This window comes from Anolis carolinensis, chromosome 1 (genome assembly GCF_035594765.1).
Source record: "Anolis carolinensis isolate JA03-04 chromosome 1, rAnoCar3.1.pri, whole genome shotgun sequence".
Classification (NCBI taxonomy): Eukaryota; Metazoa; Chordata; class Lepidosauria; order Squamata; family Dactyloidae; genus Anolis; species Anolis carolinensis.
The window spans coordinates 252202097-252224057 of NC_085841.1; the positions used below are offsets into that span (position 1 = coordinate 252202097).

Sequence of the window (21961 nt, forward strand, 5' to 3'; positions counted from 1 at the left end):
ACAGATTGTGAACCACTGCACTATAGGCAAAGACCCATGTGGAAAAGGGAGAGCCTGCTAACATGATGGTACACGTGCCTTCAAGTTGCCTGTTGACTTATGGTGACTTCATGAAGTTCATTGTGTTTTCTTAGGCAAGGAATACTCAAAGGTGGTTTCACCACTTCATTCCTCTGAAATATAGCTTACAGCAGACGCCCCCAAACTAAGGCCCACGGGCCACATGCAGCCCTCCAAGATCCTTTACCCGGCCCCCACCCGAAGCTTTAGACTTAGGGTCACCCTAGGTCTGAAACAACTTGAAGGCAGACAACCACAATCCTAACTGACTTGATGCTCTCATCAGCCACAAGCAGGTCCACACTTCCCATTGAAATACTGATATGTTTATGTTCGTTCAAATTGTTATTTTAAATATTGTATTGTACTTTCATTTTTTTGCACTGCAAATAAGATATGTGCAGTGTGTGGTGTGCGGAGGACATTGTTCATGCTTTTTTCAAACAATAGTCTGTCCCCCAACAGTCCAGGGGATTGTGAACCGGCCCTCGGATTTAAAAGTTTGGGGACCCCTGGCTTACAGTACCTAATATTAGTACTAACCAGGGTTGACCCTGCTTAGCTTCCAAGATCAAGCAGAATCTAGGTCTTTTAGGGTTAAGAAGACTAGGGTTCAGATCCCCATTGACACATGAAACTCTCTTATCCTAATTCACAGAGTTAGGAAAACGTGAAAGAGGAAAGGAATGCCATGTCTATTACTCTTGGTTTTCTGGAGAAAAATTAAAATAGAACAATTGATGACTACCCTCCTTTTGGCTCCTTCCACACTGTATAAAATCCACATTGAACTGGATTATATGGCAGTGTGGACTCAGATAATCCAGTTCAAAGCAAATATTGTGGATTATCTGCCTTGATATTCTGGGTTATATGGTGTGAGGAAGGGCCCTTTGTCACATTCTTGATATCCTCACCATGAATGACAGCATTTAATTCTATATCGATCTCCCCAACTTGCCCCCAGATAATCGGACTATAATTCTCATCATCCCAAGGCAGACAGGCAAAACTGGTCCCTTAAGAGCCCAAAACTTCTAGAGGATTCCAGGTTAGGAAAGACTACTTTAGGCTGAAATCTGATGTGATTATGTAATGCAGCAATTTCAGTGCATAACGATATCATGATAGAATAGACAAATAAGCCTTGATAGGTTTTGGACAGAGGGAATAGCAATATTATCATCTTAGGCTTGCAGAAACACAGTAAAACATCATTTTAGAATTTTGGCTAAGACTATAATTTACTTGAATAACACTTGACAGTACATATGTAACCAAGAAATTAAAAAATAAATATATTTTTAAAAATCCAGATAGCAAATTGTGCTTTTTTTTGCTTTTCATGATCCAACTCGTGCATATGAAATTGTAATCATCCTCTCTCGTAGCATCAAGCAGCAAATTGCAACCAAGACTGTTTCCCTCCCCATCCAAAGGATTTTTTAAAAAAACGAATTAAAAACATAAATAGGAAATTCATAAAGAATTAAAGAAAATAACAAGTAATACATGAACACAAAAATAATGCATTTGAGTTCTCGGTGCCTTGAATCAAGACCTCAAAAGCGCCTTTTCATCTGATTCAAGGTGTCAGATGTTAGTCTTGTTTGTATAGCATACACACATTCATTTCTCCCCCTTTTAAAAATAATATAAATCAAACAGCATCAATGTTTCAGCAACAGAAATTGTAAGTTCAAATCCCAAAAAATAACATTTCCAACATTTTTTTGGAGTGAGACTTTGAAATATCAGTATCTGAAAGTATGTGTAGAATAAGCTATTCCATCCAAATCTTTTCACATGTATTTCAACATATCATACAATAAAGATATACTGTATTCAGCTATTATCTCCTCTCGCTGATGTCCAGCTATATACTGAATATATTCTGGATACCAAGTGTTCTTGAGTGAAGTCATAATGTTGAAAAACTGCCTGTACAAGTACCATGAGAACAATATTCAGTGGAAATGACACTCGTGTGTGTCTGAAACGTAAGTGATCTTGGTTGCATTTAGTTGCAAAGGAACATAGACAACACAACACCCAATATTGTTTTGTTGTTATTACATTTTTAAATATATAGACAATGTGAAAGGGACAGTTTTTAATCCATTTTAAATTAGTATTGCTGTTTTGAAAATCAGGAGACAAGGCAAATCTATAACTTCCCTTTCCTAATTCTATGGAACCTCATAAAATGTGAAGGAGAAAACAGCCCTTTTGGTAAATTATTCTTTGCAGAAGGCTTCTGTACTAATTGAGCTACTCTATAATCTTAAATGGAAAGGCTGGTGTTTTTATAACTTCCAGTGATGTCCCATTTATGCACAAGGGATTGTTGAAAGTAAACCAGTTCAGAAAAGAGTGGGGTTGGAGTAGGTAACATGGAGTTATTCACATGTTCTAGACTACAATTCCTATAAGGGCAATAATCAGTGATTATGGAAGCTGTGATTTAAATTAACAATTATTACACTTTGGTCTTCTAGAATTTGTTTATTTCATCTACTATGAAAACCCCCAACCAGCTTGGTAAATGCTTAGGTAGCCTGTGATGCCCAGGTTAGATACTTGGTAATCTGTAACATTATTTATTAGAAAATGTCATTGTTTTGGGATTTTATGAATGGTCCCATTAAGAAAATGTATAAGGATGTGGGTAGGCTACAGCTCACATCATGCCTGGTTAATCCCCCTCAGGCCCCTCCAGTATATTTTGTTAGTCATGGGGGTTTTGTGTGCCAAGTGTGGTCCAGATCCATCATTGGTGGGGGGTTACAGTTGTCTCTGGACATGGCAGCCAATAGAAAATCGGCCACAAACATACATTTGATAGATAGATAGATAGATAGATAGATAGATAGATAGATAGATAGATAGATAGATAGATAGATAGATGTGTTGTCACAGGCTTTCATGGCTGGAATCATTGGGTTGCTGTGAGTTTTCCGGGCTGTATGGCCATGTGTTGTCGAAGGCTTTCATGGCCGGAATCACAGGGTTGTTGTGTGTTTTCTGGGCTGTATGGCCATGTTCCAGAAGTATTTTCCCCTGATATTTCGCCCACATCTATGGCAAGCATCCTCAGAGGTTGTAAGGTCTGTTGGAAATTAGGCAAGTGGGGTTTATATATCTGTGGAAAATCCAGGTTGGGAGAAAGAACTCTTGTCTGTTTGAGGCAAGTGTGAATGCTGTACAGCCCGGAAAACTCAGCAACCCAGATAGATATTAGTTAATCTGGAAATGTTTAGACACTAGGGGGCATTATGGATCAACTTTTTCCCCCAAACAAATTCATTCCTGAAGAGCAAGTAAGGTATTATCACAGACTTGGGAATGTTCAATTATTCACATAGGCTTTAGGTTTATAAAACAATGTACATGTTCAAATCATTTGGAAAGCACATTAAAATGTTCAACAGCAAATGTGTTCAAATATGTCTTCACCTCAAATAGATTCACTGAACAAGTGTGGGTAAAAAGTATTATGAATGTATTCAAACCATATCTTAAGCAATTAATTTTATCTAATCTTTACAGATCTCCATGGCAGACACTCTGCAAATCCAAGTTCTAAGGAGCAGAACTACTGTTATTGTTCTCCTTTTTACAGCAAGCCCATTGACAGTGCTATTTGAGCATTTATATATGTTTTACAACCCTACCATGATTGTGATAGTCGGCATGTTCTTGGCAGCATTTTGTGGGTATTGCAGACCAAAATGTGCTACATCGAGAACATTTATTTATGTTAGTCTATGTTACCATTGTAACATAGATGAACTCTTAGAAGCTGAGTTCAATATGCAGCAAAGTTTATCAAATATGGTGGGCTTGATAGTGACTCCACCAACTACTTTGGACACAACAGAAAAAATGGTGAAAGGCTATGCATGAGATTTTCTACTATTGAGTGCTCAATATTTTAACTATGGCATTGCAGTGCTCTCTCAGGGAACTCTACTGACAAACTGTTTTTTCTCAGATTTTTGTTTAAAAAAATCTTCAACTTAAAAGTGTGTTAATCTCAGGTAATAAAATCCACTTTAGCAAATCTCTTATGCCTGGTGTGCTTCAAGTATAACTTGTCAAAAGTAATGGTTATTTGCTAAAAATTGACATGAGAAATTCTTTCTTTTTGGAGGATATCTCTAATTGTGACTGTTGACTTCAACAATTCTGACCAACTCCAATACAGATAATTTTAGTGTCCTTTGCCTTTCTTCAGTAGTTTTTGTGTGTGTGTATGTGTGAAAAGGATGTCTTTGCAGGAATATTCATTTAGTAGGTTATCTTGAATAAAAAGTGAATGTTTAGGAATTGCTATCCTTTAAAGGGAAGCATATTTGAATATCTACAAAACAGGACAGGTTTTGATGCCCAGCTCCTTTAAACTTTTACATCCTTTATAAAAAAAAGGTCAAGTATTCACAATAAATTGCAGTGCAACATACACTTAGTAACAAGACAATTCAAACTAAAAGTTAATAGTAGTAGCACTAGCAGTAGCAATAATAGCAATAATAGCAATAATAATAATAATAATAATAATAATAATAATAATAATAATAATATAAAGTGTAGTTTTATTTGGCATATTTGGCACAAAGCTTACAAGAACCTTTTGATCCCTTCTCAATTAAATACAGTTAGCAAGAAAAAGGCATACTAATACACTTAAGTTATTAAGCTTATTAAAGAGGGGGAAAGGCACTAGGAAGATCAAGTGCATGGAAAATATTGACTCCAAGTGCCTAGTGGTATTAAAGTAAGGCACAACTACTCTAGGAAGTTTACTATAAAAATCTAACTTTGTAGCTGCTTATTGTTTTTGGAATGTACAAGTTTTAATTCTATCATTTATAGGACTCAGATGCCATGGTTCTCTGAAATGGAATGATCTGGCAGCAAAAGGTGCCTTTAGCTAACTAGACTTCCTCACGAAAACAAAGATGTAACTAGTTTTAAAATTTAGTTAACAATCTGTACAAAAATCATAATGACATGAGTTTCACTGAAAATGTTTCACATAGAAAAACTGGCTACATGATTTCAGCAAGAAACAAGATCTGATTCTGGAAAATGAATGGATTAAAATACTAATAAAGTATTATCATGTGAAAAAAAGTAAACATATACAAGATAAAGGAGTTCTATTAACTCAGAGAGGCTTTGCTACAATTATGTCTAACTTGATCCCTCATGATCTCAGGTAACATCTTTAAATGGCACTATGCAGGAGAGATGAATGAATGCTAAATTTTTCTTATGACTAGGAATCAGTGCTTTGCATTTTAAGATTCAACCGCATTAACAAGGAATTTTTCCTTTTAAACATTGTACTGAAAAACAACAAACAGTTCACTCTTTTAGTTCCCTTAAACTAGACAAAAGTGCAGTAAACAAAATTAATGCAAAAATTTAACTATAGTTCACATTAATGTGGCTACATGTGCAAAGTAAAACCAATTAAACTTAATAGAATTCTTCCGGAAGTCACCACTGTTAGTATTCAAAAGAGGGTACCTTTTTATGCCCAGGATAATCATCATGAAAGAACTATTAATGTAGAACCAAATACTTATAACCCTAATGAATGGTGTGGAGTAAATTTAATTTTTTTAATTAAAGCCAATAACTGCTTTATTTACTTGCTAATTATGCAGTCCTCTACTGAAAAGTAAAAAACTTTTTGTAATCGATTCCTATTATAAGTTTTTAAGTTCTGATCACATAATTATTATATTATATATTACATAACATTCAAGAATGCGTGTTATAAAGATAAAGGTCATCCATGGGAAAACAACTTTTTCTCAGAGATATACAATACAAGTGATTATGGATTTGGCTGAAATGCAAAACCTAATTTTTGCGGCAAAATATAAAAAAATTAAAATAACCCCCCATTGTCCATGTGATAACGTTATAAATGTGAAAGAGCAATGTGTGAAGGGGCACCTGGAAATGAGTCCATAGTGCAAAAACCGGTGGTTCGAGAGCTTAGTACAGTGAACAGTTTTGAAAGTATGTCCAAGCCAACTTAGGATCCTCCTTATAGCCTTCCTCCAAGAGAGAACTACAATGTTCAATTTGCTACTGCATGCAAGACAAGCCACAAGGTGGCCACTGAAGAATGGAGACCAATTCTTTGTGCCCTACTTTCACAACTACACTGATTCCATGACTTAGTCATGTAACATCGCATAATCCACGTTCATGCATTTGTGCTTCTGTGCTCCGGCATTTTGCCAAGAAGGGCCGAGGAGTTCCATGTATCACATCTTGCTAAAACATTCCTTTGCATTCGTCCAAACTTGAATTCCCTTCATTAACAAAAGAAACAGAAAAAAAGAGAAAATGTGGTTGTTGAATTGAGCCTTTAAAACAGTTAGTTGAGAAAAGCAAATGTCAACACCAACACATAAACAAATGAAAGTGGGACTGGGGTTATATGTCACAGTAGAAAATGTAATCTTGCATATGTATCATAGAATGCATGATCTAATTTTAATATAAACATACTTACTTACATAGCTTAACTTTAAAGAGCAGAACTTTCCAAACCATGAATGTGTCATATGTGTCATATGAATGTAAAAAGAAATGACAAGAATTTTGGAAACGTGTTTTATTATCTTACAATTCTAAAATTTAAAAAATATGAATGAAAGCTTTTTATGAGATATGTTGTGACCCCATACATTTCGTTATTACCATTTATGTATATGCCCTTATCTCTTATAGGGGGCTGGTTTAACTTCTAGTTTGCTAGTAAAAGAGAATTACTGTGTCGCAAAATGATGCATGCCTAAAAAGTGTATTCCCAATGTAAAATGTTTGAAAAGCTCTGCTATAACCGGTAGCAAACAGCAAGGAAAACAAGAAACCTCAATGCTTTGTTTTCTGGGAATCAAAGCAGGCACGTATTATTACATTTGAATTCTTTGGACTCCTTTTAAAAGAGTCTGTCTAACAGACCAACCTTTTTGCACATACTGATCTGCATCACAGCATAACTGATCAGGGCCTCTTTCAAGTCATGGTTCTTCTGCTCTTTGAAACGTTCAATATCAACCCAGGCACTTTTCATAAAGTCTCTGAAAAAAATTGTAACCAAATTAGTGCAAACAATTCATGTATCATAAAGTAAGTCCAAGCTATGAACTTAGATGTACTGGATAAAAAACTGGCCACAAAAGAGGGGCATGTTATTTCTCATGAAAAGAAGCTGTATTCCAGCACAATAATAGTCTCTGCTTTTTCAGTGATGCCTGTTGGCCTCTTTGCATACTTACTGCAATTACCGTATATACTCGAGTATAAGCCAACCCAAATACAAGCCGAGGCACCTAATTTTACCACTAAAAACTGGTAAAACTTATTGACTTGAGTATAAGCCAGGGGTGGGAAATCCAGTAGCTACTGGTAAATTTCAAAAATAGATACCAATAAAATTACATTAACTGAGGCATCAGTAGATTAATGTTTTTGAATATTTACCGTATTTCAAAGAAAAACAGTAAACTAGCTCTGTAAATAGTGTGAACTAAAATTGTTGAAGTGAGAATGATTGTATATAGAGTTGTTTAAATGTAATTGAGTCATGGTTGTGCAATGTGTGCTGGAGATTGCATCATACACTGTGTGCTGCTTGCTATACCAGTGTGTAAAGGGTTAAACTTGGATTGCATCAGACAGCAGAGGATAAGATAAATAGCCTCTACTTCCTATCTCTGTTCCTTCCCGTGTGTGCCTGCGTGAGAGCTGTGTATCGTCTTGTAGATTTCCGTTCGTAAGTAAACTTTTGATAGATAACCGAAGACTGCAGCGTTGTTATTTATCCAGAGATTCCTCGTCAGTGACTTCTGCTGTGCGTGTGCCTAGTAAAGCCACTCTGATATGGTATCAAAAATAACTTAATAATAAAAATAATAAAAATAATATGTTTGTACTAATATTAGTAATAGTAAGAGAGTTGGAAGGGACCTCTACGGATCATCTAGTCGATTCTGCCTTCATGCAGGGAAAGCACAACCAAAGCAACTCCAACAGATGTTAATCCAGCCTTAATAATATTAATATTAGCAAAAGTAGGAGAGTTGGAAGGGACCTCTAAGGACGGTCTAGTCCAACCCACTTCAATCTACCTTCATGCAGGGAAAGCACAATCAAAGCAACCCCTACAGATGGCCATCCAGCCTTAATAATATTAATGTTAGTAATAGTAAGAGAGTTGAAAGGGACCTCTAAGGACCATCTAGTCCAGCCCACTTCATTCTACCTTCATGCAGGGATAGCACAATCAAAGCAACCCCTACAGATAGCCATCCAGCCTAGATGATCTTAATATTAGCAATAGTAAGAGAGTTGGAAGGGACCTCTAAGGACCATCTAGAACAAGGACCTTCTGCCTTCCTCCTTTCTGCCCTTCCCTTCCTTCTTTCCTCTCTCCCTCCGTCCTCTTGTTCAACCCCTTCCTAACTTCTTCCTTCCTTTCCTCCACCCCTTCCTCTGTTTCTTACCCCACCTTTCCTTTTTCCTTTCTCCCTTCTTTCCTTCCTTTCCAGGGCTCGGTGATGCGACAGAGTGCCCCCTGCCTGCCTGCCTGACTTCTGGACTTTAACTGGCATCTGGTGCTTGCTCACTTGCGGTAGAAGCCTGGCAAGCAAGTAGTGAGCGGAGAGCCCTGCAACAAAAGGAGAAAGGAAGCCCCACACACTGCAAGACAAGCATGGAGGGAGTCGCGTGCCTCCATTTCCCCTTCTGTCACCACGTGGGGCAAGACTGTGCAAGACCAGAGAAGTTGTGTGCATGGACACGGAAGGAGAAATGGAGGCGCACACCTCCCTCCATGCTCGTCTTGCCGCGCGCACACCTCTGTTTCTCCTTCTGTCTTCGCGCGCACAGTCTCTCTGGTCTCGCACAGCAACCCTGCTGTGTTGCTGCGCAGAGAGCAGAGGGCGCGTGCACGGAGACAGAAGGGAAAATGGAGGCACCACCTCCCTCCATGCTAGTCTTGCCACGTGTGGGCCTCCCTTTCTCCTTTCCGCAGCAGCGTCACAGCGGACAAGGAGGCTGTGGAGGCGAAGCCAGGACCGGGCGGCGGAAAATTGGGTGAGAGCAGCGGTGGCAATGGAGCCTGCTCCTGTTTCACTTGAATATAAGCCGAGGGAGGATTTTTCAGCCCCTAAAAAGGGCTGAAAAAATTCATCTTATATTTGAGTATATACGGTATTTACATTGAACCTAACAGTTTAACACAGATGAACATAATCATAAATAATATATACTTTATTTCTATCCCGCCCTATCTTCCTAGGGGACATCCCGCTCAAATTCTCCATTTTGTTGAATTAGTATCAATTTTACTGACATTTTCCAATATGTTGAATTTGAAACCTGGGGGATATGTCATTGAAGTTAAACACAAACATAAAATAATTTTGTTTTTCTTATGTGGTTTGATTAACTACGTTGCTCAAAGTTCATTTGGTGATTTTGGCAATCTGCTGCTTGGAATTTTAAGTCTTTATTGGAATTATTTTATCCTTATGGCTATTTAAATGTGGAAGCACAAATATTTTTCTTCCAAAGCGGTTAGATGGATTAAAACAGAATCAATTATTAAAATAAAAAAAACACTTTCAGTTGGGAAAAAGCCTCTTACAGGCCAAAAACCAGCCCAAGGGGACAAGGCCTCTTTCACCCAGGGTGCCTGGGATTATTTGGGAACAAAAAATATGGGTTCTGGGAGGCCACATGGACCACACTTTCCATGCCTTTTATTTTAGACATCATAATAGTCAACCCATTACTTTGCTCAACAGGAGGCACTCTGCTACTGATTCTTATAGCCAAAGGAAACCTAACAAGCTTTTCATTAAATTAAATAATGTACTCTTCTGGATTATCAACAGTATTTATCTCCTTCTCAGCACCAGCCAATGGTAAAGAATTCTGAGAGTTTCAGTCCAACACAAAATCCATGCCTCAGGCACATTGGCAACAATCCTTACAGAGTAAAAAAACAACAACACATATCTTTTTCTTTTTGGCAAAGATAAACTGGTTTTGGAAGTGGCTGCATTTATTTTTCCTAACATTTATATCCAAAAGCAGAAGTGATTACTATAATAATGCACAACCGACAGTCTCCAGTAAATTTAAACTGGAGTTTATTTATTTAGAATATGTATGTATGTATGTATACATACATACATATGACATTGTAATTATTCAAGTTCTCCTCTGTCTGATGTATTAGTATTCACTTGTACTATTATAACCTTTTCAACTTATTCCTTTAACACAAAACACACAAAAAGCCATTAAATGTGCATCTGTAACTATGGTCAACTGAGGAATAGCTAAGAATGTGCTGTTTTTGCCAGTGACACAAAGTCTTTCATGGCATTCATGAACACCAGAAGTATGAGGTATGTTAAAAAAGTATCCAACCGTAATTTGTTGTGCATCAACAAGTGAAGCTAAGGAGCATGGTTTGGTGCACGTATGTAGGCGATCCTAATGCTCATATATTATAAAACCTCTTGCAACACACAAACAAAATCCTAGGCATTATTTTCCTGCCTTTAATCACCTACAGTTTTATCAAATAAAACCAGCAACTACCGGCTCTCCAGGTTCTTTGCTTTGCGCTCCTCCTCTCCTTCATGTATTTGCTCTTCTAGCACCTTTATCTTTGCTTCTCTCTGTTCAGGAGTCTCCTGGCCAAACAGCTTGCTGGTCATTCCCTTCAAGGAAAATGTTTTCACAGTCTGAAAAATAAAATAAATATACATTCTAGAGAACAATGTTATTATACAAGCTGGATGTCTAGATACAAGAATAGGGAGAGGAGGTTAGATGGCATCTCTGTTTTAAAAGATTCTCTGAACAAAGTACAATATACATTTTCCCGTCAGTGCTCTAAGCAGCTCTGGGTGGCACTCATAAGCCTTCTGTTTCCTCATAACCAGCACACAGAGTTATTTACAGTGATTGTGTATGACCGGCCCAGAAATACCCAATGAGCTTTGCAGCTGGCACTGTCTCTCTAGACCAGAGCTTTCCAAACTGTGAGCTGGCTGCAGTGTCTAGGTGTGTCATGTGAATGTAAAGAGAAATCTCTATGCAAAATAAGAAATATAAATGCAAGGTTTTAATGAGATATGTTGTACTTTAAGCTATTACACTTCATGTTCGTGTCCATGTCTCTTACAAAGGGTTATTTTAACCTCCGGTTTGCTAGTAAAACTGAATTATCATGTTGCGAAATGATGCATGTCTAAAATGTGTGTCATCAACATGAAATGTTTGGAAAGCTCTGCCCTATATTAATGTGATGATTTAAGCCATAGTACTGCTCTGACATTAACACCATCTAATTCTCAGCAGAAGAATATAGATTTTTCACGTTATTAATTCAGATTAATTCAGTCTTTTGTATTGGTATCCTAAACGCTGACAAAGAAAAATACCCACTATGCTCTCTAGGGAACTTGGGGGCATATTTTCCATATTTAGGGATACCTTTAAAAAACAAAAAACAAATCAGGAAGTAAACCAGAAGTGACTTCGAGTTTTAATGAAGGCTAAAATTGTGAAAAACATGGCAAATTCCCCTCCAAACCAGAGGACCTTTTGGGAGCAAAGTATGCTTTGACTTTTGGGGTGAGACCCTCCAAGGTCTCCTAAAGGGTTAACATGTGTCCCCAGCCCCCTTACAATTGCCCATCTCTAGCGCAAAGTATACAGCACTCTCCTTTATTCAAATTTGTTGGGTTTCTCCCAAGTCAGTGAACAAGTGAGGCTGTTTGCTAATCTTTTAAAAGAAAGCTCTCTCCTTTTCTCTTGTCTCTCTCCAAGTGCAAAACCAGCATTTTATACAGCAGTATACTACATGCTTTTTTGGACATGCTAAAAATTTTCTACTGCATGGACAACCTTAATCTCAGTCAAATAAATCAGGAAGATAACTTTCATAAGACTCTTCACGTGCCTCCTGTCAGTGAGCCATATACGATGTCATTTAGGTTAAGAAACTGGCTCTCTTTTTTAGATTTTGGAGAAGAAAGTGGAACAAAAATTAAGCTAGGCTTACTCCTGTTGCCAATTCCTCACACTGCTGTTTCTTCGATGCCAAATCTTGAGCAGCTGTTTCCAACTCATACTGCAGAAGTTCATGCTTCTTGCAAACTGTCCTGAAAATAATCAATATAAATATATCATATCAAATAGTTTCCTCATTGTGCCTGCTATTTTTGTTTAAATAGGTTGATTTTAAATTTATCCATCATGGTAGAGGATATGCCAAACCTTTGACTATGGCTTCAAATGCTCTATTTTTCTGTTGCCCAATTCCTGCATATTTGCAAATGTATTTTATACAGATATATACATTGCATAGATTTTGTGGCCAAAATTATGGATTTTGATATGATCCTTGGATAAATCAAGTATTTCGTGAAAAAGTGAAAGTCTTTTTGATCTTTTAAAATAACATTTCTGGACTTATACATGAATTTATTTAATTTAATAATAAGTAATGAAAATTTACTAACAGTAAAATGGCATCACAAGGCATTTCATCATCATCAGGTAAATCACCAGTCTAATTAAAGTGACAGAAAGCTCTGGGGCTCCTTCTCCTATGCTAAGAATGAGAAAGTCAACACTTCTCATTTAACACAACAATCTGTGATGCCAGACATTATTCTTACATTTTATATACATACATATACATACATACTGTGATGTCCCATGGGCCATGGAGTCCTGATCCCAGCGCCATTGTGGCTGATGAGGACGAAAACAGGGAATTTTTGCCGGCTCAGCAAGAGCCGGAATCTTTCCAGATGCCTGTTGTTGATGATTCTACCCGAGAGCTCATTACGGAAGACCTTGAACGGGTATCTCCCACTGCCTCCCCTCTTTTTCCCAGGAAACAGTTCTATGCGGCGAGCAGGGGTGAGAAAGAGCAGGTTCGGAGGAGCTTGCGACTAGCAGCTAAACAAGACGTTAATTAGCCATGTTCCCCTGAGAAATTCTAGGGAGGAACGCATCTGGAGGGAGATGTGTTTCGCGCTCCTTTCCCTTGGGAAAGGAAGTTCAGGACACCTGCTTTGCAGAGAAATGAGACTGAGTTAAAAGTGCCCGACACGAAGAATTCCGTGCAGAGTCAACAGATCAACTTCGGGAGTGAATTCGTGGTTCCAGCCAAGTGTGGACTTCGCAAAGTCCGCAACTCCAGTTCCTTGCCTTGCCTTGTCTAGCCAAGTATTCACGAACTATCTTGCCTTGTTCCCAGCCTTGGACCTTGTTCCTAGTATCAAGCCTTATTTCCAGTTCTTGCTGTGGACTTACTTTGAACTTTGGAGAGAATTTGGACGCTTCCCCACTCTATTGCTTGCAAATAGAGTGTGTTTCGGTTTGGATTGCAACTTTGGACTCTAATATAAAATATTGGACAATATAATTTTGGACTATTTCTGACCTTTCCTGAAAGGTCTTTTATTGGACTATATTTCCTACTTGTTTTTATTATTCCTTCATATTTCCTTAATAAAGATATTAGATAGTTTTTGGCCTCCGTGTGTCAGTGCTCTTGTTGCCCCGGGCGTGACACATACATACAGTAGTTTTCTCTCCTTCTTCCTCCGGCTGCCCCAGGAAGATGCGAAGGAGGCGGCGGAGGGGGAGGCGGAGGCAGCCATGAGTGTAGCGGCAGTGGCGGCGGCAGCTCCCTCTCGGGCCTCCTTGCAGCTCCATGTGCTCTTCTGCATGGAGCCCGCCCTGCCGCCCGCCGCCTTAAAGCAGCTAGTGGGAGCCTTTGAGCTCCTCAAAGGTGAGCAAGCAAGGCACGGGGAGAAGCAATCTTCCATCAGAATTTCCTTCAGTGCCTCCCTCCCTCCCTCGAGGCACCTTCCCTCAGTTTTAAAAGTTGCACAAAGGGCGCCTCTCTACTTTAGCCTTCCCATCTGCACTCCCTGGAGTGGCTCCTCCATGCATGGTGAGCAAAAGTCATTTCCCTCCTCGCCAAGCCTCCAGTGATGCCTCAGATAATATGGAGTGTCAGTTAACCGTAACTCGGATAACCGGAACTCTACTGTATGTGTGTGTATGTATATATATACACAGTAGAGTCTCACTTATCCAACACTCGCTTATCCAACGTTCTGGATTATCCAACGCATTTTTGTAGTCAATGTTTTCAATACATCGCGGTATTTTGGTGCTAAATTCGTAAATACAGAAATTACTACATAGCATTACTGTGTATTGAACTACTATTTCTGTCAAATTTGTTGTATAACATGATGTTTTGGTGTTTAATTTGTAAAATCATCCTAATTTGATGTTTAATAGGCTTTTCCTTAATCTCTCCTTATTATCCAACATATTCGCTTATCCAACGTTCTACCAGCCCATTTACGTTGGATAAGCGAGACTCTACTGTATTTATATATGTGTGTGTGTGTGTGTGTGTGTGTGTGCACGTGTGTATGTGTGTATCAAGAGGTAATGTATCCAACACATTTATCCAAAGATTTTTGGATAGTACATGACATCTAATACAATAATTAGTTACAATCACAATAATCTCAGATGGTTCAAATCGCTTACCGAAGTGCTTCTGCATAGAAGAGATATTCTTTCAGTTGGTCTGCATAATGCTCTTCCTCTTCTAGTATGTCATCAATAGATGCTGCATATCTGTCAACAAGATAGCAAGTTCCCAGAATTGATTGGATCAATACATAGTCATAAAGGTATATGTTTCCTTTATACTCATAGCTAAATATAACATAAAGAGAAATGCCACCTTAATGCTTCCACAGTGTTGCTACAATCAAATATTAAATTGTGAAGTTTTCTTCCAAAAAGGGGGGGGGGGGCTCTCCCCAAGTAAACATCAGAATATTTTATGGATACTATTCAGTTAATGTCAAACTGTACTACACCCCATCTGACCTTGGGAAATAAGCAGGATCAGCTCTGGTTAGTATTTGGATGGGAGACTTCTAATGAATGCCAGGTGATGTAGGCTATTTCACATAATGGAACTGTCAATATCAGCTCTAAATATTCCTTGCTCATGAAAACCCTCTGAAATCCATGAGGTCTTCTACCTCAATAGATGACTTGAATGCACATGTACATATAAACTAAATAATGGAAGGGGTAACACAAACTTTAACAAGACAGCTACATGGTTATTTTTTTGCCAGCCAAGAAAGTAGTGAATTATTTTGGTATCATGCCTACTGATCAAGTATTATGCCATCAAATATGTTTTTTAAACAATTTAGAATGGCCTGGAATACAATGGTGCTTTGCAAATTGGAAAAGCTTCCCAGCTACTATCTAGAATGATAAGTGTTGACATTAAACAAACTTGATATATCATATAACATTACCAGGAAGGCAGCATATGCTGTCCTGGCAGACACCTATCCTGCTGACTGTCCTGATGTGGTGAATGGACACTACACCTAGATTGTTCCTGCCCGTCTTTTTATTTATGATCAGTCAATGTGTTGGCCATCTCTTCTCTTTGTCAGTCAGATTTGTCTGCAGAAGTCAGGTGCCAAGCCCATCCTACAAAGAGTCATAGGCATACAGCAATTTTCCCTTAAATGTACAGGAGTGTCTTCATTCATAGAGGTTTCTATCCCTCAATAATCATGGCATGAGGGAAGGATTGCTAGGACCAATCAATGTATTATTATGAAATCTTCTGACCTAGCAGGGATTTAAAAGCACATATAGGATATCTGTCAAGCCTTGTTAACTGGATCCTGACCTGGATGGACAGTCATGGTTTGACTTAGATTATCATAGGTGCTGATGGTTTTTAATTGCTTTTAGTAGTCATGAATGATTGAAAAACTCTATTGTATAAGGAGAGAATATGTTTCTGCTTTGATTTCATTGTTGGGTTCAAATGTGAAGATGAAAGGCTGCCTTAAGGAACACTGTTTACTTCATTTACTTTACACTATTTACTTTAGACTATTTCACATTACAATGTTCCCTCCCTACTTTGCGGTTCGCTTTTCGCTCCCTCACTGCTTCACGGGTTTTTTCTGAGAGATGCGCAGGCGCAAAAGGTGCCAGTTTCCAGGCCACTCTGGATGCCAACGAGAGGGAGGTGCATGCACAAAAGGGAAACTGGCAGGTGCCGGAGAGGAAGAAGTGCAGGAAGAAGGCTTGCAAAGGGGAGAAAGGCCACCTAACTACTAATATAATTGAAATAAATAGAGTGCCCCTACTTCACTGAATTTCACTTATTGCGGGTGGTCCTGGAACGTAAGCCCCTTGATAAGTGAGGGAACACTGTACCTTACTTTATCCTGCTTTTCTTTACTTTACACTACTTCATCTTATTGGGCAGAGGGCAGGAAAATACTTTAGATCCTTGATGGATCAGCTTGATTTTTAGTGAAAGAAGCAATATTCCTAACCATGTTCTCAACCTAGATAACTGGGGCGAGTATAGCTAGCATCTTCTTTATTACCATGAGAGAAAAAGGAGAACTACATATTAAAAGATCTTTTAAAATACTTCTACAAATATATTTCCTTGTATTTATGGAGCGTCCAGATCTCATGAGATTTACTGAGGTCAGCAGAAACCTTTAAAGCACATTGATAAAGCAGCACTGTAACACAGCTGGACTCAATCTCTCATCCAGAACACACCCCGGGGAGCTGGATTTTTGGCTTGGAAATGTGCTATAGTGCCCTGCTACTATTTCCACTAAGCAAAAACAGTCTTTATCCTCACATCTCACATGGCGGAAAAAGCTTGCTGGACAAATGGTAAAGCATTCCCCTAATCTCACTGTATGTTTTTAAAATATATTTTAGAAATACAATATTTCTTTGCAAGTTTACTCTGGCATATTCAAGGAGTAGGCTATGGAATACATCATGTGTAAGTCTGTGATGGCAACTTGAATGGGGAAAAAAAACCAATTTGCAACTTACAAATCCTATACATTCCAAAATATAGCATCTTCCACAGTGAAGGGGAATTAGAATCCTTGAACATGGGACTTCACCCTTCAAGCTTTGTGGTAATCAAATAATTTGACATTTCCCCCTATATTACAAATTGGAGTGACAACGCAATATTAAGGAATCCTGCAAATAGACGACCAAGGAAGCACCTTAACCCACCCATCATTAACACCCATCACTATGGCAGCAGCACTGTTCTCCAATTCTAACAATTTTCTATAATGGAGCATTTTAATTTTGAATGAAATTGCAATTCAGACAAATGCAAATGCTTCTATTATTAGATATGCACAGGACACTCTCTTCCTTGCAACTGGAGAACTGAATAAATGAAGTCTTTAAAAGTAAACCCTATAAGTTTATAGCACATCTCTGGAATAAAGCAAAGCTACTGCTATCAAATGAACTGAGAACAACAAATCTGGAGTGCATTAAGATTTTATTCTACCAGTTTCTGGCACAGTACCACAAAGGAAACACTGGATAGGTGCCAACCTCTTCTACAGTTTCAAAATAATAATAAAAAATAAATCTGTTTTAAGTCACTAGGGGCTCTTTCAGCTACTTAATGGAATAGATTCTAAACCGCCTCAAACTAGAAGCCAAAGAAATATTGCACAGCCTACAGTGATATCCTTCAATACAAGACATTCCCCCCCCCCCCCCCCAAAATTAGATTTTTCCTATACCCTCCCCTTCTTAAAGTCTGGTTTCCATCAACTCTCAGATAGTCAACACTTACACATCCATGTGATGACCAGCACTCTGTAGTCCGTCCCCCATTTCCTTCTCTATTGCACTCCATTCACTAAAAAAAAAAGGTTAAATAAGAAACATCACACATGAAGGGTGAGGAAGTTAATAGGCTGCATCCTGTTAAGCGGATCCTCCACAGGTGAAGCTATATGCAGAAACTACCAAGTTATACTATTCTTTGCTAAGCTGCCTGAACTGCCTGAATGCAGTAGTGCTCTATTCAAAATATCAATGTAAAACATACCATCCTATCTCTAACATCTGTATGTATTAGGGAGCCTTCAGAATAAGGTTTGCTTGTATATTTAAAATTGAAAAGTAAAATCACCTTAAATTATAAACCTAAAAATAAATGCCTTCCCCAGAATTTTATGTCCTACTTATTTCAAAAATTTGCTTCACCAAGCTTTCAAATAAAAAGACAGTACGATGGAATGTGGGGTATAGGGGGCTTTTATCCATCCTAAAGTTAAAGTATTGGAGATCCCCCCCCCCCCCCCACTATTTACTGAACATGAAACCATAATGATCCCAACTAATTTCGCTAAAAGGTTGCCAGTACCCAAGTGGACAGTATTATCAATATATGCCATGGATCAAACAAATAGCTTTGTAGTTAAGAATTGTATTGTGATGCATGTTATTCATTTCCAGATGATTATGACAAAAATGTCTAACACAGATACATGGCATATGTGAGGAGTGGTAGTTTTGTTGCTGTTTAGGTCAAGAAGGATGACAAAATTTTAGTCATGACCAAAACACCTCCAGGTTCAATTTAACAAGGAATCAAAATGGTATAGTGCTAGGGTTGATGTGGAACTGGGGAAACAGAGACTTAAATCCCTACTTAACAATACATTTCATTGCACTATTCCCTCCTAGACTAATTTCCTCCTAGGATTGTTGTGAGAATTAAATGATGAAAACCATATTTTTTAAAATGAAAACCAGATTTTAAAAAATAAAAATCAATCAATAATAAGTAGAGAATGTCTATGAAAACATTTTGCAAGAGGTCTAACAAACTTGTAGTAGTGCTTTGCCACATGTGCTTCCTGTGTTATGCTAGATATACTGGCTTAAGGAAAGGGAGGAAAAAGATCTCTCTCTTGCACAGGAAGGAAGAAAGGTTCAGGACAGAGAATATGGCCCACCCCGAGAAATATAGGGAAGAGGGCAATTCTGACTACAATATGAGCGAACACAGCAAAATCAGAGAGAGTAGTTTTCAATCTTGGATTCAAATTTGAGCCAGAGAAAAATCTGAGGGCCATGTCTTTACCCTATTTCAGTTTCTGAGTGATGATTTATGAACCTGGATGGCACTAATACATATCTGGTTTCATAGTGAGGAAATGTGCATTAAGAAATGGAGTCTTCCAATGCAAAGTCATTGAAAGTGGTGATCCCTGAACGTCTTATCAGTCCCTCATGATTTTCCAGGAAAAAAAAAAGAAACGCATGATAATAATATGGCACAAATATAATTCCAGTCCCTGGCATGTTGGGCAAAATAATCGGTATGTCCCCCCATATGCATAGTACTCCCCAAAACCAGCTTGTGAAGTACATAATTACAGAAGTTTATTTACCTTTTTATATTATTACCTGAACTGGAACAGGATTTTGATATGGCAACTGCCTTTCAACTTTGCATTATTAATCCTCCCAAATCAACAACTTTACAATATGGAGAATCTTATTTGTTGATCTTTGGTCACATATATTTACTTTTTGTGCAGTAATACAGTAAAAAAATTTGTGAATAGTTATATTGTTTTGCTGTGAATTTTACACTGAAATCTCAGTAATGTTTTTTAGTGAAATTGCTGAAACTAGCATAAAAATCTTGCAAAAAAAAAACCTAGCCCAGCCCAAAGGAAATGAACAGTTAATATTGCCATATTCAACATGAAGTAAATACAAGTGACACTGATGCAGTTAAATCTAAAAATTCTAAACTCAGAGAGATGCAGCTGAAACTGATTACCCTGGTGGTTTAGATTACCTATTTACAGAACATAGAAGATTTCATAGTATCAGAGTCAGATTCTTTAATTTTCCAGTGAGATGGAAAAGTTAAGCTCCAAACCAGGCAAACAAATCACACACACACACACACACACACACACACAAAATGCATTTGGGTCAACTTAAAACAAAGGAATGTTTAAAACTATCATTACATAGATACATTTTTATGATGGCGACTTTTTGTTTTTAAAACACCATGCGTTGTCTCCTTGCAAAGATGTAAGGAATCAGCCACAATCAATGCAAAATTTCCATAATCAAACCAGCCTTGAATACATGGCATGCAATGGTAACCAACCATTGTGGTCAGAAACTAGCTGTGTTTTATTCTGCCAAAGTGTAAGGCATAGCCAAAACGCTTAACATCAGCCTCCACCTCCCATCTACATTTATTCTCTGGTAGCAACAGGGACTGTGAAAACCAATCAGGTTTAGCTCTGTTGGCAGTTCCAGAACAGGTTGAGGAACCTAACCTTTTGCAGCTACAGTTATTTTCTTTTTCAGATTGCGGGTGTACCTCATGTTCAAAGTGCATTGTGTACTCCCTGTTTGGAAATAGCAAGTTATTCTGTGAAACCCAAGGAAAGGACTTCCAGATGCTTTCCAGCAGCATTTACTGACAGGAGAGTAAAACATATGATTTAGGGGCCAAACTGAATATGACACAAAATGCAATTCCAAGTGGCACTAATGAAAACGGCAGGCGTAGGAAAGGCCATAAGATCTCAGCATCCTGAGAGGATATTTGAAATCTCTGTCTTACTCAACATAGTCCTAACAATCACTTCAAGTCACAAGTGATGGAAGTAGATGTGAGAATATTTATTTTTCTCTGGAGCAACAACACCCAGGATGTAGCAATCCCTAGTCCAGAAGATCTCAGTGATTCCCAAACTCTGGTCTTCCAGGCATTTTGAAATGCAGCTCCTAGAGTCTCTGACCATTGGCCAAAGTAATAGAGGCTTCTAGGAGATGAAGTCCATAACATTTGGAGGAACAGAGTTTGGGGATCACTGGTTTACCCTGATGCATACTCTCAAATCTTTTCCTGCTTTCCAGGAACACCTCCAAAACAAGGGAAAAACCAGTGTGGCTTCATCCATCCATCAGCGAAGCTAAAGCTGCAACAGATTTTGCTCCCTTATTCCTTTCTCAATTCCCTTTTCACTTTATATCATGTCTGTTACTGGTCTTATCTGTACGGTGCCAAAAAAAATTACGTACTGCAGAAGAGAACAATAAAAATTATTGCCTGAATACTTATTTGGATTTATTCTTTCCTTGATTGTTTCTGATCTACTACTTTTCTGTATTTTATATTTGTTTCATACTGACTGAGGAGTTAATAAATTGACTGACTGCGGTCACTTGGAATATTCATATGATTTCAAATAAACTCTCAAAAGGAAAATAACACTTGAGGGCAATATATTTAAAACCTGTTTTCATCTCTCACCTGAAAACTCTCCCATAATTCCCATGGACTTTGTAAACCCCATAAAGTCGATCTGCCACTCTCTAGAAGAATAAACAACTGTTAATTTTCTAGCACGTTTTCAAGTACAACTTTTAAAGAAAATCAAAATATTTCATTCAGTTCAGCTAGTGTACCAATCCAGAAAGCAAAAATAGATAAGCGTGTTATAAAACAATGGAGGGCAAAGTCAGATGTCATCCTCCTGAAATAGTTTTCACACAAACAAGAAAATACTTGTTTAAACCTAAAGTTTTCTCTTAATTGCTCCAAGTTACATCTTGTTCTACCAGTAAATACAGGTAGTCTCCAAGTTATGAAAAAGATATGTTATGGAGGTTTGTTTTTAAGATGAATAGGTATGTCAGTCAGAACAGCTATTTTTTAAGTGTAACACCAGCCATATATATATAGAGAGAGAGGGGGGGAGTGTTGTGGAAAGAAGGATTGGTGATATAGTTTCAGCGAAGACACCTTTTTTCTCCATAACTCTTTCAGGAGTGAATTTCCCTTCCGGGTTGTAGATTTCTCTCACTTTCTGTTGTCTCACCTGTTTGTAACTATGAGTGATTTGTCAATCAGATGTTTGTAACTCAG

General features: G+C 38.0%; 1 protein-coding gene across 3 annotated transcripts in view; it reads right to left on the reverse strand.

Annotated features, from left to right (window-relative positions):
- Positions 1 to 4638: 4638 nt before the first annotated feature.
- The window catches only part of snx4 (sorting nexin 4), a 58364-nt gene continuing 41041 nt past the window's right edge, over positions 4639 to 21961 (reverse strand). For all 3 annotated transcript variants that reach the window (XM_062974021.1, XM_062973958.1, XM_003214881.4), the window contains exons 8-14: positions 21347 to 21408; positions 17840 to 17905; positions 14698 to 14787; positions 12176 to 12275; positions 10705 to 10850; positions 7055 to 7169; positions 4639 to 6395 (exon numbers count right to left, since the gene is read on the reverse strand). In XM_062974021.1, the coding sequence (XP_062830091.1) occupies positions 6348 to 6395; positions 7055 to 7169; positions 10705 to 10850; positions 12176 to 12275; positions 14698 to 14787; positions 17840 to 17905; positions 21347 to 21408 (627 nt within the window). In that variant the 3' untranslated portion in view covers positions 4639 to 6347. The remainder of the gene's footprint in view (positions 6396 to 7054; positions 7170 to 10704; positions 10851 to 12175; positions 12276 to 14697; positions 14788 to 17839; positions 17906 to 21346; positions 21409 to 21961) is intronic.